The sequence below is a fragment of the Aplidium turbinatum genome, chromosome 5 (assembly GCF_918807975.1).
Source record: "Aplidium turbinatum chromosome 5, kaAplTurb1.1, whole genome shotgun sequence".
Classification (NCBI taxonomy): domain Eukaryota; kingdom Metazoa; phylum Chordata; class Ascidiacea; order Aplousobranchia; family Polyclinidae; genus Aplidium; species Aplidium turbinatum.
The window spans coordinates 31,485,415-31,501,013 of NC_137476.1; the positions used below are offsets into that span (position 1 = coordinate 31,485,415).

The following is a 15,599-nucleotide window of genomic DNA, read 5'->3' on the forward strand; positions in this document are numbered from 1 at the left end:
AAGGGCAAATGGAGTAAGATGGTATGGACATGTGATAAGGAGGGAGGAAGGAAGTTTTCTTAGAAAGGCACTAGATCTAAAGGTGGATGGGAAGAGGAAACGCGGTCGTCCAAGAAGAACGTGGAAACAACAAGTGAAGGATGAATTTAAAAAAGTCGGACTGAAGGAGGAAGATGCAAGGGACAGGGTGAAATGGAGAAAAGGGATAAAAACAATTGCTGCGCGGAAACAATCGGCCACCCCCACTAGTGGGGTACAAACCGACGATGGATTATGATGATGATGACCGAGCAATGAGCATGCAATATGGTTCCTTTTTTAAGGAGGGCACCTTTACATCGTAGTTGCCTGTTTGGGCGAGAATGTCTTGAAATGCTCAAAAAGATTGTTTCAACACCATTCCAATTTCCAAAGCAAGCAGCTGTGTAGTGTGTGCTGCTGCTGATGTCTCAGTAGGAAGATACTGAATGACATGCCAAAATAATAGGGGTATCTGACATGATTGATGACTATACACTATATTTACAGGTGTAGCTTATAGAGTTTTGTAACTAACAAATGTTTCTCTACAGTTGAGTTTAGCAAGAATTCAATGCGATAAACACGTTTTTCGCTTGTAAGGGCCTCATTAGGCCTACACTTATTTAGCAGTGTAGTTGTGGTCGATAGCTCTCAATTTTTTCTACACTTGATTGCTGAGAAACGTTTGTTGATTGGAAAAGTTTTCTCCTGGGGAGTGGGGACAACACTGGTATGGTTAACAAATCACAATGCTCAATTTTATATAGCGAGTACGAAAGTACAGTATTTATACTTACCTTTGTGTATTATTTCAGGTGGATTGCTTTTTCTACATCTTAGGCTATGTGCTATTTTTGCATTAAAAAAACATCCAACAATATTATCTGACAATGATGCATATTTTTTATTGATTGACTTGCTTAAAATAATACTAGGCATTTTTTCCTTTCATTTGGCATTTTTTTGAAATTTGGGTCTGGCAATCCTGTTGGTAGTGTCACTCATTTGACAGTGACACTTAGAAGACTGTGATTTTGAAATATTATTCAATTTTTAATTTATTGTTCACTATTACTGTATATACTTTTTGTCAGATTGCAAAAACCAATGTTGGATCATGGATGTTGTTAAAATAGTGAGATACGGTATTATCTTTTGCACCAGTATACACAGCGATCACTTATCAAGCTGTTGCGATAACAGTTAAATTCTTGTATTTAATAACTTCTTTCAATTTTAATCATGTATTAAGGTTACATTTTGTTGCCTCTACATTTCTTCACACTGCTGCTGTATATATTAAGGGCATATTGGCAAGCAATAGTTTTGCTTTGTTGGTTGGAAATAAAACATGAAGTTGGATATGAAACACAACATTCAGCAGCTGAAGGGATATATCGTACTATGCATCCTAGGCATTGACACAGCTGATCCCCTTATTTTGTCCTTATTTGAGATATGAGATCCCCTTATTTGAGATACAGCCACATGCCACATGCTTAAAAATGGTGTCGCATCGTTATTCTATTGAGCGACGTGCAGATGTTCTCAACACTTGGCTGTGCAGTGGACTGTAAAATAGAATAAAAAAATCCAGCAAAAGGTAATAAATCACAATAATTCAACATAATTATAAATGCAAATTGTTTAGGCCCAAAGTGTATCCTGTGCAGGTGAAATCAAACTTGGCATTGTTACATTTTAAGACACAAGAATAATAATTAATAATAATAATAATGTTAGTTTTTATATAGCGCTGTATCCATCGCAGAATGCGTTGCTCTACAGCGCTTTACAAAGCAGACAGTGTCAATGCAGCCGTATAGAGGCGCAACTGAGTACATTGGTACCATATACGTGGTTACTGGTTAGTTACGTTTGCTAAAGGTGACCAGCAGAAAGAAACAGGTCGCCTTACTGTTATCAATGACAAAGAATGCAGTAAGAGCCTTTTATTACTTTCTAGGACTTGATATTGTACTAAAGTAGCTGAATCAACTGGTTGGTAAGGGAACTTATATAATATTGCAAATCTTTTTTTTACAGTACACTGGTATGCTACTTTAATCAATATGTAGTCTAAGGTTTAATGCTTTTGTCATCAATGAAAAAGTCTTTCAAAGAGTATCTTTGTGGATATGTCTATTCCATTTAGTTCTTCAATTCCTGGAAACAGTAAAACTAAGAAGTCGAGTGATGACAGTGATTCTTTAAAAATGAAGATAGTGGAGAATTGGCACAAACTAAGATTCGGTGAGAGGCCTATTAACTAACCAGTAGGCTACTGTATGTAACATAAAGATTATTTGCTTGCAATTTTAAAGAAGTACTTACTCATCAATTAAAGTTTTCTTTATTGATATATGTGACTGTGTGATGGGCTTATGTTTTGCTGTTGTTACTTAGGTGCACAATGCAGTAGTGCACACTGCACAGTGCAAACAGTAGAGTTTTATGTTTCACTGAAGAAGACAATATATATCATACGCAGGAAGGACAACACACATCATGTCAGTTATTGATTTTAAACTACAAAATTTATAATTTTTTTACTATGCACAAAGAACTAAAATATTCATAGCAAAGACTACTGTTTGTTTTTTCAAAATTATTAGCTCAAAAGTAGTATTATATATATAATACAGTATTTTACGATAATACATAATATTTGCAATGTTACTTGCTTTCGACACCCAGAACCAATTTAATCTGTAAAGACTTAAAATAGTTTATTCATTGTTGATGTGTACTTGTGTAGCTTTAGACAGTAGCAATTAATATTGCTTTAAAAAAGGACCATTTTCATCGCTCTGTGTACAAACAGTAGGACTCAGTGATACGATAATAGATATGTATGATATGGTGGATAATAATCGTATACCGGTATAGCAGATTGGCTACAAATTATAGTCCAGATAAATGGTTTGTTGGTGTGCTGAAAATCAATCTTGTATAAAAGTGGATGTCATTTAAAATCACTGATCCAGCAAGTGATTTCAACCAAACACAATGAGCTGTAGGTCTGCATCTACATCGTGAATAAAGTTATTTTTTTTAGTAAAGTTTACTTTTTTGTTTAAGTTGGGCAATTGCTCCCTCCCCCCACTGGATCTGCCAGTGCATGATCTCAACTTGTTCAGTGTTCATTGTAGCCGCATCATCCTGTATGTTTGTAATTTTGTCTTGTGATAGAACTTCACTTACGTTTTGTTATCATATCGATTGTTACATATATTCCCTTCTGTTGAAAATAACCTAAAACCTATTTTGGTACAAAATTGCAAACACAGATGCACTTTAGATATAAGTGAAGGAAAGGAATTTAAACCAAGTTCCCCGTTGTGGATACTTGGAAGATGCTATCGCAGTGAACAAACGGAGGAAAATTCTGCTGTGCAATATTTAAAGAACCAATTTGGACAAATTCGTAAGTCACAGCTTATCCGTCGGTCTTGAAAACGTTTTGTCTAGTCTACATTCTACAATCTCAAGATGTTTGTTGACACTTTTTACGTTTATTATGTGTACCTACTCGAGTAAGCATATCGATATGTTGAAGGCAGTGCATTGAAGTGCTAATGTTTTTTCCTAATAAATAATTAAGCGATGGGAATTTTAAATAAATCAATAGATTAAGAGTTAAGACAGTTGAGAGTAAGATAATATGCAACGGTTTACATTTTTTTTCACAAACACAAGTGCAGAAACAGTTTTAGATGTTACATAGTAAAGATGTATCTCATGGAGCCTTGTGTTGTACAATGCAGCCTTGAATGCATTGAAAACCTGTAAGGTATTGTTTAGTTTTTAAAACTCTTAATTCTAGCATTTTACAAACTGGTAACATTATCGTAAAACAAAAAGCAGTATCCAATATTAAACACTTAACAATGTTTATTTATGTTATTTGTATTTTTGGAAACTATTTCATTCACTAAATCATAGGCGCCAACTTTTCAAAAAACCTTGGGGGGCGAGAAAGGTGATGACGTCATAACCATAACGCTATTTTTGCTCAATTAAAATAGTCTTTGATTAAGCTTAGTGTCTTGTTTATATTGACAACTAGGTCGCAAACCGAATTTATTAGAACAGCTGCTTGAAACGATTAGTTTTACGCATGTAAAACGCCTAGTCGTAAAAATTTTCATATTGTTAGCTCATAATTGGAACAGTTGGAAAACAAGCCGATTCATTTCCTTTTCGTGCGAGTGAATAACAACGATCAAGACAGTGAAGTTATCGAAATAAAACGCAAAAAATCATGATCTCAAGCAGAGTGAAAACCCGCTATCAGTTTTATTAACCTCGTTTCGCTGGTTTTGCTAATTACCTACCTTCAAAGCGTTAACAACGGCGAAGTGTTTTCTCTTCTGTTTTTTATCGAAAGTCTTTTATTGAATACTACAGTAGGCTATACTCGAGTATAGGTCGAGATGTTCACAAGTGATTTTCACCTCAAAAAGACAAGTTCAACTAACACAGGACAAGCTGTTGTCTCCAGCTCGGCAGTTTTCAAACTGAACGCACTTAAAATCATTGTCGACGTAGATTACGGAGTGTGAAATCGCGTCGGCCTCAGTAAAAGTTTTGAATACGTTTATTTGCAGTGATTCAAACTTAATTTTCAAATTTAAAGATTTCTTGTCAATTCTAAACTTTACACATTTGTTGAGCAATACGCAAAGCTCACGAGACAAAACAGCAGAAAGAGCTGTTTTAAGAGATCATATTTTAATTTTTGCGTGAAGGTTGTAATCGTTCTTATTACGTAACATTCCATGATCGTTGAAGTCGATGTCACACCTTAGCGGCCGCATAAAACAATGATGTCAGGTTGGCTAGGTGATAATAGCGGTAAGAGACGTCGTTAATGCAGGCAATATCTGCGACCAAGACCATTAAACACCTTTTCCTTTATCGGTTTTCGATTTAACTCTCACACATTGCGAAGAAAACAATGCGTTCTGTTGAATCGTAATCGTCTCACAACGGGAAGACCTTGTTGAAAATAGCGCGTCTAATTTAGCTGGTTAACTTAATATTGCAATGAATAGTTACGTGACTATTCCAGCAGCGTAAGTTACTCTACGATCTACTTTGAAATTTCCATACCGTATGAGAAAGCCATGCGATCAGCTGCTGTTTTGCGGGAAAGAGCAAAGTAGGCTGTTTTTTTTGCTTTCGGCATTCTTTAAGTCCGTTTAAATTATCTAAATCTCTTTCGCAAAGTGTTTTATCTTCGAAACACCACTTGTAATAACCATTTTTGTTGCCCCTCAACCATAAATTTACGGGGGGCGCCGCCCCCCGGCCCCCCCGGAAGTCGGCGCGTATGCACTAAATTTCATTGAACGAAAAATATGATAAGCCTATCAACTTGAACTGCACATGTCTAGGTTTGCTTTTGCTTATAGAGCCAGGTTAAAAACAATGCGCTACCCAAAACGGCCCTTTTAACGCAATTGTGAACATGTCAAATCCCTGACTGCACCAGTGTAGAAAAGTTGGTTAACATTTCAATTAAAAATTATAAGTTTGTGTGTTCATCGTTTGTGTGTTTTTACCACCATAACCAATACAGTACAGAAAAGCATTTGGGACTAGCATTATACATAATGCGAAATTGGTGTCTTTTTTACTGGGATTCCATATAGCTTATTTTGTTTATGCAGCAAATGCAAGCAGTGACAAGCCAGCACATATTCAAGCATTCTTTCATGACTTTACTTCCAGGCTGTGGTTCACATACCGAAAAGGATTTTCTCCCCTCGAAGGTAACGTTACGCTAGTGCTGTGCAACGTGGTGTAGCCAAGATATATGCTATTTGCAACATACACAATACTTTTAGATTCAGAAGATTATTGTCGTATCCAGGCTGGTAGTTGAAGATTTAGAATTAGATTAAAAAAGGCAAGGAAGCCAATCTTTCACTTTCAACATGCCTTTAAGTGTCTTGCCAAAGACACAGCCACATGCTCTTGAACGACGTCGAACCGGCACCCTTTCGTATCGTACCAGGGTTCTGACCAATCGGCCATACAGCCGACATTTAAGGATGATTCAGTATATAACATTTCATGCCGTTAGGAATTGAGGTAGTGCACCTCCACTTGAAACGTAGGTCGGAAGCTTTATGGTGAAAAGCTGTCAAAATAATTAACCTTCTCTTTTCAGGCACTAGTTTAACATCAGATACGTCTTGGGGATGTATGCTTCGAACAGGGCAAATGATGATTGGACAAAGTCTTTTAACACATTTTTTAGGTGAGCAAAAGAAAGTAGAAATAATGACGAAGAAATTAAGCAATAAATTAAAAGTTCTCTGTAGGCGTCTGAAATACACCATGTTCTAATGTTTCGTTATGCAGACAGTCGTACTTTTTGAATTTGTCACTAGTCAGGAAATGTGTGATGACGCTGGTAGATTCAATTTTGTTAGCAGTGGTCTGTAGCACGTTGGTAAACTGACGGTGTGTTTGTTTCAGACTGTTTGCATGTGTTAGCGAACATGCTACCCGAGTTGTAGCCTACGCTTTTCGCTATTTTATGTTTACCTCAATTGATCAGAACAACAGCAGAATACAGGGCTGTGGAGACGGACGAAAAAAATAGGACTTCTCGGTTTATAACTGACCGACTCTGACACGCCAAAATTCCTCTAACTCCGTAGCCCTGGTAGAAATTACTTCTAATTTGTTGAAAAATACTTTGTTGGTTCAGGCCGTGATTGGAGATGGCGACTAATGAAGCCAGAGGATTTAAACGAAATGGAATTACATCGGAAAGTGATCCAATTGTTTATAGACGAACCAAATAAAAGATGTCCTTTTGGGATTCATAATCTCACTACTTTTGGTTTGTCTACAGTTACTTTTGTGTGAGAGATTTTTTATTTACCGTACTTTCTCAAACTTACGGATGCATAGGTTATACTTTCTTGGCTGATTGGTGAGAACGTCTGCGCGACATTTGAATGGACGTCGGTTGGACACTGCTTTAGAGCACACGGCTGTGTTTCTGCAAGACAGTTAATGTCAAAATAATAGGAACAGCTGATTCGATGCCTACGCCTTCCTTTGCTGCTTTCTATTATCTGTTGCGTTGCAAAAGCTGATGTACGTTTGCATCTTCTTATCTAACATCAGTACCATGCATCGTACAGTGATTGGAGCATTGGGAAAGATCTAATATTTTACTTTATCAGGAAGGTTTCAAGCCATTTTAAAGCAAGTTACTGCACCAAAATATTGATTGTAAGTTCGCTTCAAGTAGAATCCAGTCGCCTTTACTGATTTTAAAACTCCGAAAAGTAGAAAGTTACATTTGGGAGAATCGAATGGTCAAGCATTAAGGATGTTGCGGCATCTTCAATTCTTCATCTCCTAGTACACATTCTTTTTTTGTACAACGATCAAAAAAAAAATAATCGTTTTAACGACAGAATTCTTCTAGGGCTGAATTACCAAGTGAAACCAGGCAAGTGGTACGGACCTGGCACAGTCGCCTACATCTTGCAGGATGCGATGGAATGTGGAAAAGGAGGCAATGAGATGTTACATAATCTTGCTCTCTATGTTGCTCAGGACTGCACAGGTGGGTTTATTTTCATTGAAAAATAAAGAGTCCTAAACGCAGATACTAAACTCATATTCAGCAAACATTTCGAAAACAAAACTGTTTTCTTCATCTTTAGTGCTATAAATGAAGCTCAAGACAGCTTAGTTTTGAAACGTTTGCTGAACATGAGTTTAATATCTGCATTTTGGGCTTTATATTTTTTGTTTAGATTAATTAAGCGTTCGAATCATTTCGCTCCTTAGGTTTGTTTGGTATTCTTTTATTTGGTTGATGGCCTAGCGCAGGGATTCTCAATTTTTTTTTACAGTGAAACAACCCACTGTAAGCTCATTGTTAATTTGTTTGGCGACGCTGTTAGGGAAGCCCTGGCCTAAGGTTAGAGTGTATTTGAACCTGCACATACGACCTTATTTCTTAGATGATCATGTATTTTTACATTACTTCGGTTCACGATAGATAAAATGTAGGAAGGTGGGTTTATTGTACGCACTTCGCCACCGAGACGCTATTCGCCACTGACTTCTTTCCCATTCGGCATAGCCGTAGGAGAAGGGGGGCGGTCGCCCCCCTCTGAGAAAAAACGTCGCAAATGTGAGCCAAAAATGTCCAATTATTTGGGCAATTAACCTTTTCATCTTACAAGTTTAGGAACTTTACATAATTGTTATAATTTATGAGATACATTAATATTTGCCAATGAATGTAAAATGTATTATCGATTTTGGAAACTATTACATGTGGACGTGGTATGGCAATTTGGGAAAAATTATAACTTTCGATACCACAACTGCAAAAATTAAGTGTAAAAGAGCATAGTTGGTGAATAGAAGTAAGCTTATCACTGATATTTACTAACATGTAGGTTGCATTTGTTCTCGGGTAAAATATAAAACCTTCTGGATACGGTACTGGTAATTTGATGATGCTTTTTTCTCAATATCCTACTAATGTAGATATTTGTAAAATCCATTTGGGCAAAAATGTCTCAGTATTTGAACAAATCAATTCTAACCTGAGTTTTCAACATTCTACCAGTTTAGTGACTTTGTAGCCTATATTTGTTTATAGTGTTACAGATGCAATTGGCGAGCTGAAGTAAGCTTATTACAGATATATTCGTTAGAGTAACCTACATTTCTCTATTGGTAGAATTTTGAAACCCTGCTGGGTACTGGTAACCTTATAAGGATTTTTGCTTTTTTCTCTGCATCCTACTGATGCAGTTGTTTTTAAAAATATTTGGGCAAAAATATCCACTTATTGGACAAATCAATCTTTCCAAGAGGAATGCTATGCTCATAAAACTTAACTTAAATAGGCTACTACAAAGATAGCTTATCATTTTTAGATATGGCTAAACAAGTTAAGCATTTGTCATAAATTTTCAAAATCAACAGTTGTGAGGCCGCATATAACCTACACCACTTTTGTAAGTATTTGATCCCAGCAACTAACTATTGGCCTGCACAAAGTGAAAAAGTATATTAAATGAAAATAATTGGTGAATTTTCTAGCATTTGATTTCATGTTTTTGTGGTTTACGGTTTAATTGTTTTCTTTGAAGATGTTTTGTACAAACTGCTATTTGTCTTAGCCTGTCCTAGGGTTGATACGCTCAGCTATTTACCATCTATAACACAACAATGATCAAATATAAAGGCAAGTAGCCTATTATGTTATTTTTTCATCCAATTTATGCAGTTGATGCATCAGGCAATATGTAGACAGTGCTGTTATGGTAATGTGGTCTGTATTTTTAGACAAGAATTAAGTTTGAAGTTATTATCTGTGGGTCATTAATCTTTAGTGCTTGCGAGTATGTACCGTAGCTGCTTCATTTTGAAGTTAGAATAAGTTTGACAAAATTTGGGGAAAGTTTAAAAAATTTGGGCAAATTTTGCTTGCCCCCCAAAAGGTTTTACTCTCCTACGGTTGTGCCACTCGGTATCACATCTTTGGATCCTATTTCGTGATTTTCAAAACAGCTAGGTCAGGAGTCGGGACCTTTGTAATTAAGAGAGCCATGAAAGCTACATATTTGGAAGTATATTTCCGTAAGAGCCATAAAATCCTTTAACACTTAAATGAAGACGAAATTAGCGGTGGCCTTCCTCAGAAAAAATGCATTTAATTTGAAGCATTCTGAGAGTATTTTCAGCTCTAAATTGTGATGAAAAGATAAGACTTTCTCGTTTTAAACTGTAGAAGGTTAGATCTGGCTGCAAACCAGATGCCGTTATCAAAAGAGCCACATATATGGCTCGCCAGCCATGCGTTCTTGACCCCACAGCTAGAAATACCAACGACAGGTGATTCATGACCGATGGCTCGACATTTTAACTGTGCTTTCAAAGTTCTGTAATTGCAGTTTACGTGGATGATGTGAAAGAAACCTGTCGTTGGGGAAGGTTCTCGAAGCCAGAGGAAGGTTCGGGACGATCAGTAATAATTCTCATCCCTGTCAGGCTGGGCGAGTCAACCATGAACCAGTCTTACTTTGAATGCATCACGCAAATGTTAGAGTTGGAGTCCAGCGTTGGTATTATTGGCGGAAAACCAAAACACTCGCTATATTTCATTGGTTACCAAGGTAAACTATATCCAATATTCATGCTTTTTGAAGTTAGATTTAAGTTATGTTAACGCCTTACAGCTGATGGGTTTATCTGTGTCACATCTTATTGGCGATATCGATCAACTGCTAATTTGAATGAATCGCTGGGACTTGCAATTTTGTGTTTACCTTATATGGATTGGAAAGGGTCAAATGTGTACTCTGATTTAGTTTACGATTTGTTTTACAATACAGAATTATTCGTAGCGTATGGAGAACAATTGAACACATGATGCGTAATGCGATATGATGTGAACTGAGTAACTGACTAAATCTTCGGTAAATTTAACCGGACGATGAAGGTTGTTTGGCTTAAAGAACAGAAAACTATTCTGTTCAATGTTGCTGTTTTTTTTATATATAGGGGAACGTTCAAATATTACGTAACGCCTTCGAGGGGGAGGGGGGGTTTATGCAAAGCGTTACGTTAGCGTCACATCGGGAGGGGGAGGGGGTTCAAGCAAAACGTTACGTAACGCTTTCGAGTACGGAATGGTAGTTTTTTGTGCTGAATTCGTAGTGAAAAAGCGTTACATGGGGAAGGGGGGGGGGGGATTGAAAAAAGCGTTACGTTGGCGTTGCATGGGGGAGGGGGGTCAAAAATTCGAAAAAAAAGCGTTACGTAATATTTGAACGTTCCCTAGGTTTACCGGATTTAGAAAAAAACGTGTATGATATGTAGAAGGGTCGTAGCGGCACTTCTGTGTTTTTTTATAGGCCAAAATGTTGAATAAAAAGCTGGTGACTATCCAGTGTTACAGGAGTTATTTCGTGGCAAATGCCGTTAATCGTGTTAAAATTTAATTCGTAATTGGTGTAATACCATGTAATGCTGTTTTCTTTACTACGTAATAATAAATATCATGTAATGTCACGGTTCTGATAACTCATCTCACCCAGAGCGTCATATAATATTTGAACATTTAAGTTTGAAACGCTTTAGGCTACGGTACATAAGCATTTCAGTTCGGGGGCTAAAACTATGTCTCCCTTACTTTATACCATTTTAACTCACTTTAAAACTGTGGTGTGCACAGGTAATTTATTGAACACTTATTTGCAGATGAATCGATGATATACCTTGATCCACACTTTTGTCAACCCGCTGATTTATTAGGTTCATTTACAAATGACAGTGCTAAGACTTATCACTGTCTGTCGCCTAGAAAAGTGAGTACGGTAATATTAATTGCAGCATTATTTCTGGGAGTGTTTGTCTGGACTATACAATGTAAAAGTTGAACTTCTAAAAAACAGCCAAACAGTCTTGGCCTAGCTTTGATACTACAGACGAAATCGGTTAATAGTATACTGCTTAAACGTATCAATCATTTATTTGAATCAAAACCTGAAATCCCAAACCAAATCTAATCTAATGTTAAGTAAAAACATCGGTTAAGCGTATACCGCTTAAAAGAATAAGTCGGATAAAAGCATCAGGATTTGCTTCACGTTTGCATACTTCATTCATTTAATCGTATAATTGTACCCCTAAGCAAAAAGAGAACGTCTCTTTTTGTCTGCAATGTTCAAAGGCGAAATGAAGCAAAGGTGTGACAGACGCAAGCGATCAAAACAAAGACAAGTGTCTGTAATCCCAGGCCATAATCTTATGTGCTAGACATCGCACTGCAAACAACCAATTTTCGCACCGCTGGGTTTCATTAAAACAAAGAGCAGACAAAAGGAATAATCACACTTTCCAATAAAGAAGTTTAAATGCTTTTGATGTCATCCGTCGGCGACAGGCCTTCCAAGGAATGGACGCGGACGAATTATTTCGGCTTGAAAGGGAAGCATGTCCAAAAGTTTAAACCAGAAAACTTTGGAGAATTTTTTTAAAATTGCTGAATAAAAGTGGCCTACTGTTGTGAAATGCAGTGCGTAATTTCATTTGTGCAGTTTCGTTCAGTTGAAGAACACTGCAAATTAATTATTTTACAAGACAGCGCAAAAGACTTGAAAAAAACCTTTGTGATTTCAAAACAAACAATAAGTGTGAGCTGTGTTTTTCTACCATACCTCTATTTTTGTAGGCCACATTCCGTTCTCAAAGCTACACAGCTGGTAGGCTAAAAATAGCACGCTTGAATCAAAAACTTCAACGGTCAAAGTTCGCGTTGTGACGTCACAGAGATCGGTGAGATGAAAACAAGTCCGATTGCCGCAGTTTGCAAAAAAAATGCTTTGATCGTACAAGCTCTTCCCAGTCGGCAAAGCTGGTCTTTTTTACATTGATTCAACGTCTGCAGACAATAAATCAATGTAAAAAGAACCAGTTTTGCTGGCTGGAACATACCGCATAGTGTTATGTAACAGAAAACTAGTAAACTCTTTAAAGTTTAACCAGAATTGTAAACAGTTGTAGGAAGTATCAGTTTGTAATGTGCGTTGCAGCCTAGTCCAACACAAGACGTCTTCCCAACAATTACGCCATTCACGACAACCTTTTTTTAAGCAAATTGGTTAAACGAATCAATCGTATCAAAACGTCTGGCAAATAGGTGATACGATTAACCGATTTCGTCTGTAGAAGTGTTTTATAACCAAGGTGGAGGTGTTTTGACTTGTGATTACTTTTTGATTTGTGGCTATGTATTGCAGACTCTCTTTTCAAAACTCGATCCAAGTTGCTGCTTAGGATTCTATTGTCAAAATGAAAAAGCGTTCGACGAGTTTACGGAGAAAATCAGGGATGTTTTACTATCTCCGTATCAGAAAGCACATTATCCTCTTTGTGTTGTGCAAGACGGAAGCATAGACGAACAAAAATCGAAATTCAAGGAAATGGAGAAAAACCAGCGCAAACTCACTGAACGTGATCTTAAAGTTATTGGCAAAGACAGTCATAGCTGTGCTTCCGAAAGTTTTGAAACGTTAACCAATGATGAAACCGTTCAATCTGTTGTGGAGGGAGAAGCAAGTAATTCTTCATCCGACCAATCGTCCACAAATTCTTCAAAGAATGACATTTTTCCTAAATCTTTTACGAACCCTAAAAAATTCTTCAAAAATTTGTACAGACAACATTCTAAATCTCCAAAATCACCACGGAAAGAGTTAAATATTGAGGAAGAATTTGAATTTTTGTAACAAATTCCCTCTGCACATTTTTCTTGAATAAGATTGTTCGTTTTGTTTCTTTTTCCTTCAATTTTTGCGATTTTTCAAACATTTTTCTTACACTGCCATGATGCGTGGGAACGTACTTCAACAATGCAAGAAAGTCCACTCTAAAAAGGTTAGAATAACTGGGTGACCGGGCGGTAAGACAAGATATTTGTGTTTAGACTTCTTTTTTTGGGAAATATTTTGAAGTTCAGTGCATTTGGCGAAAAGTTAGGTTAAGCGAGCTTTTAATATTTGGTTTATTAAAAATTCGTTTTTTATTGTTCCATTTTTTGAACGTGGCCTATCATGCTTTGTAGTCATGCTTCTATTGCTTTATAATCAGGCACGTGTAGGAGTACATTTGGACCCGGGCACTTGAAGCAACCCCCGCTTATTTTTTAAATATAGTTCTTTTTATGTCTTGATTTAGGGCGCGAGAATCTCATTAATACCGGGCCCACATTGTCCTCTCAACGGCCCTGGTTATGTCCTTCCCAGAAAATCCTCATTTTACATAGATTTGACGTCCGCAGACGCTTGAGTAGAAATTGCCGTCCTATTTGTGCTGAGTAGCTTGGATATTTTTGCTCGAGTATTTTGTATTTCGCTTGAGTAGAAATTGTCCGATTATTATTTTTTGTTATCAGTATACAGTATACGTTTTTGTAATGTTCTTGTTTAGCAATAGCATGCGACAAAGACTAACCTATCACAGATCAGACAAAGATCAACATACCGTAGGGGAGACCAGTGGCTCCGAGAGGGGGGAAGTCGGGCCAGTTCTCCCCCTAGCAAAACATTATAAAGGAAAAACGAGTAGTTTTTTGTTTTTGCACTTTTGATGGGGGCCCATTTTTAGTACTAAAGTAAAAATGTACCAACTAAATAATCAACAAATTTTTAAATGAAGTGCGTAGTTCCAAGTATTTCTCAATCATTGTAAATGTCACTCTCGATGTTTCACATCAAGAACAAATCATTTTCGTGTTAAGGTAAGCGATGTTGAACAGCTTCAAGACGTAAAATCTGAAGCTGAAATGATTTCTGTATCACTGAACGGTTTCGATTGTAGGTTGATAGCGTCAACTTCAAAACTGGTGCTGTTTTAGCTAAGCGGGAACTATTTTTGCTTGACAACTGAACCTTAACTTCAAAATCTGCGTTGGCCAGGCATAGGATGTTGTAGCCTATCCAACATAAGTTATCCAACAGATGTAATCTAAGTAAGAAAGTAAATCCTGTATATTTTTTGTTTATGGATTATCATCATCAGTCATCATCTCCGCCTGCAGCACATTGCGCATCAACATGAGTTATTTGCTTCCAAGAGTGGCGATTTTGAGCCAACTCGCCCAGTGTCGCCAAGTTGAGTCCGGTCCATGATTAGATGTTGTCTTGCCATCGTTTGTTTGTCTGCCATGTTTTCTTTTTCCTTCTACTTTTCCTTCTGAGCAAACTTTGCTGATTCCGAATTGTGATCTTTTAGTGTGGCCGAACAGTTTTAAAACTTTTGATTTTATTAACTTATTACTGCAATGGGATGTAATTTTGTCATAGTTAAAAGATCTTCTGTTTTCGTGTGGTCAAATAGCCTTTTGTTGGTCATGCTTCTCGTGATGTGATTTTGGAAGGTAGTGAGTTTTTTCTTTACTTGAGTTTTTTGTTTATGGATGTTGTTGCTTAAATCTAGTTGGAATTCATAATGTCTTATCATTTTTGGAGTAATTGATTATGTAAACTAGTGGCATCTTTAAAGTTATAGCCCAGTCAGAGGAAAAATTCTGAAAAATCTGAAGAAAGCTATCATCTTGCAAAGAAAATTGACTTCGAGAGTGTAATTAAGGCGTAGTGCAGTCAAACCCAATGCTTTACATTACCCTTTTGCAATTGAAGCTCTAAAGACGTTTCTTAAATGCATCAAGTTGGAACCAAGAAGAGCTTGATCGGAAGCTGAGTCAATGCTAAAGTAGCCTACAACTCATCATCATAATCCATCGTCGGTTTGTTCCCCACTAGTGGGGGTGGCCGATTTAGCAGTTTTAAATTTGTGACTGCTTTGCATTATGTGGATTACGGTCCTAAACAAGATTTACTGATGAATTTAATGAAATTAAACTATTAAAGGAAGATGTAATCTAAGTAAGAGAAACTGAGAAGAGTAGGCTACTACTTGCAAGCTAAACTTGCAGTGGCAATTACAAATTTAAAAGAAAATGATTTTCTTTTCCTGAGGACAGAACGCTTTTATAACTCCACTTAACTAGCTGAATC

The 15,599-nt window shown here is 36.9% G+C and overlaps 1 protein-coding gene across 1 annotated transcript; it reads left to right on the forward strand.

Annotated features, from left to right (window-relative positions):
* Positions 1-2,077: 2,077 nt before the first annotated feature.
* Positions 2,078-14,001, forward strand: LOC145771284 (cysteine protease ATG4C-like). The gene is made up of 9 exons (XM_082583025.1): positions 2,078-2,274; positions 3,323-3,448; positions 5,697-5,798; positions 6,200-6,289; positions 6,746-6,880; positions 7,478-7,618; positions 9,972-10,193; positions 11,281-11,387; positions 12,822-14,001. Exons 1-9 carry the CDS (start codon positions 2,160-2,162, stop codon positions 13,308-13,310), a joined length of 1,527 nt encoding a protein of 508 aa, XP_082439151.1. The 5' UTR covers positions 2,078-2,159; the 3' UTR covers positions 13,311-14,001.
* The last annotated feature ends 1,598 nt before the right edge of the window (positions 14,002-15,599 follow it).

What these genes read in the sequence shown, in the direction of transcription:
- LOC145771284 (XM_082583025.1), top strand. Translation starts at nt 2,160, where the DNA reads ATGTCTATTCCATTTAGTTCTTCAATTCCTGGAAACAGTAAAACTAAG. An exon ending in GAACCAATTTGGACAAATTC is followed by an intron (nt 3,449 to 5,696) that starts GTAAGTCACAGC and finishes TTGTTTATGCAG; the next exon opens with CAAATGCAAGCAGTGACAAG. An exon ending in ACTGTCTGTCGCCTAGAAAA is followed by an intron (nt 11,388 to 12,821) that starts GTGAGTACGGTA and finishes TATGTATTGCAG; the next exon opens with ACTCTCTTTTCAAAACTCGA.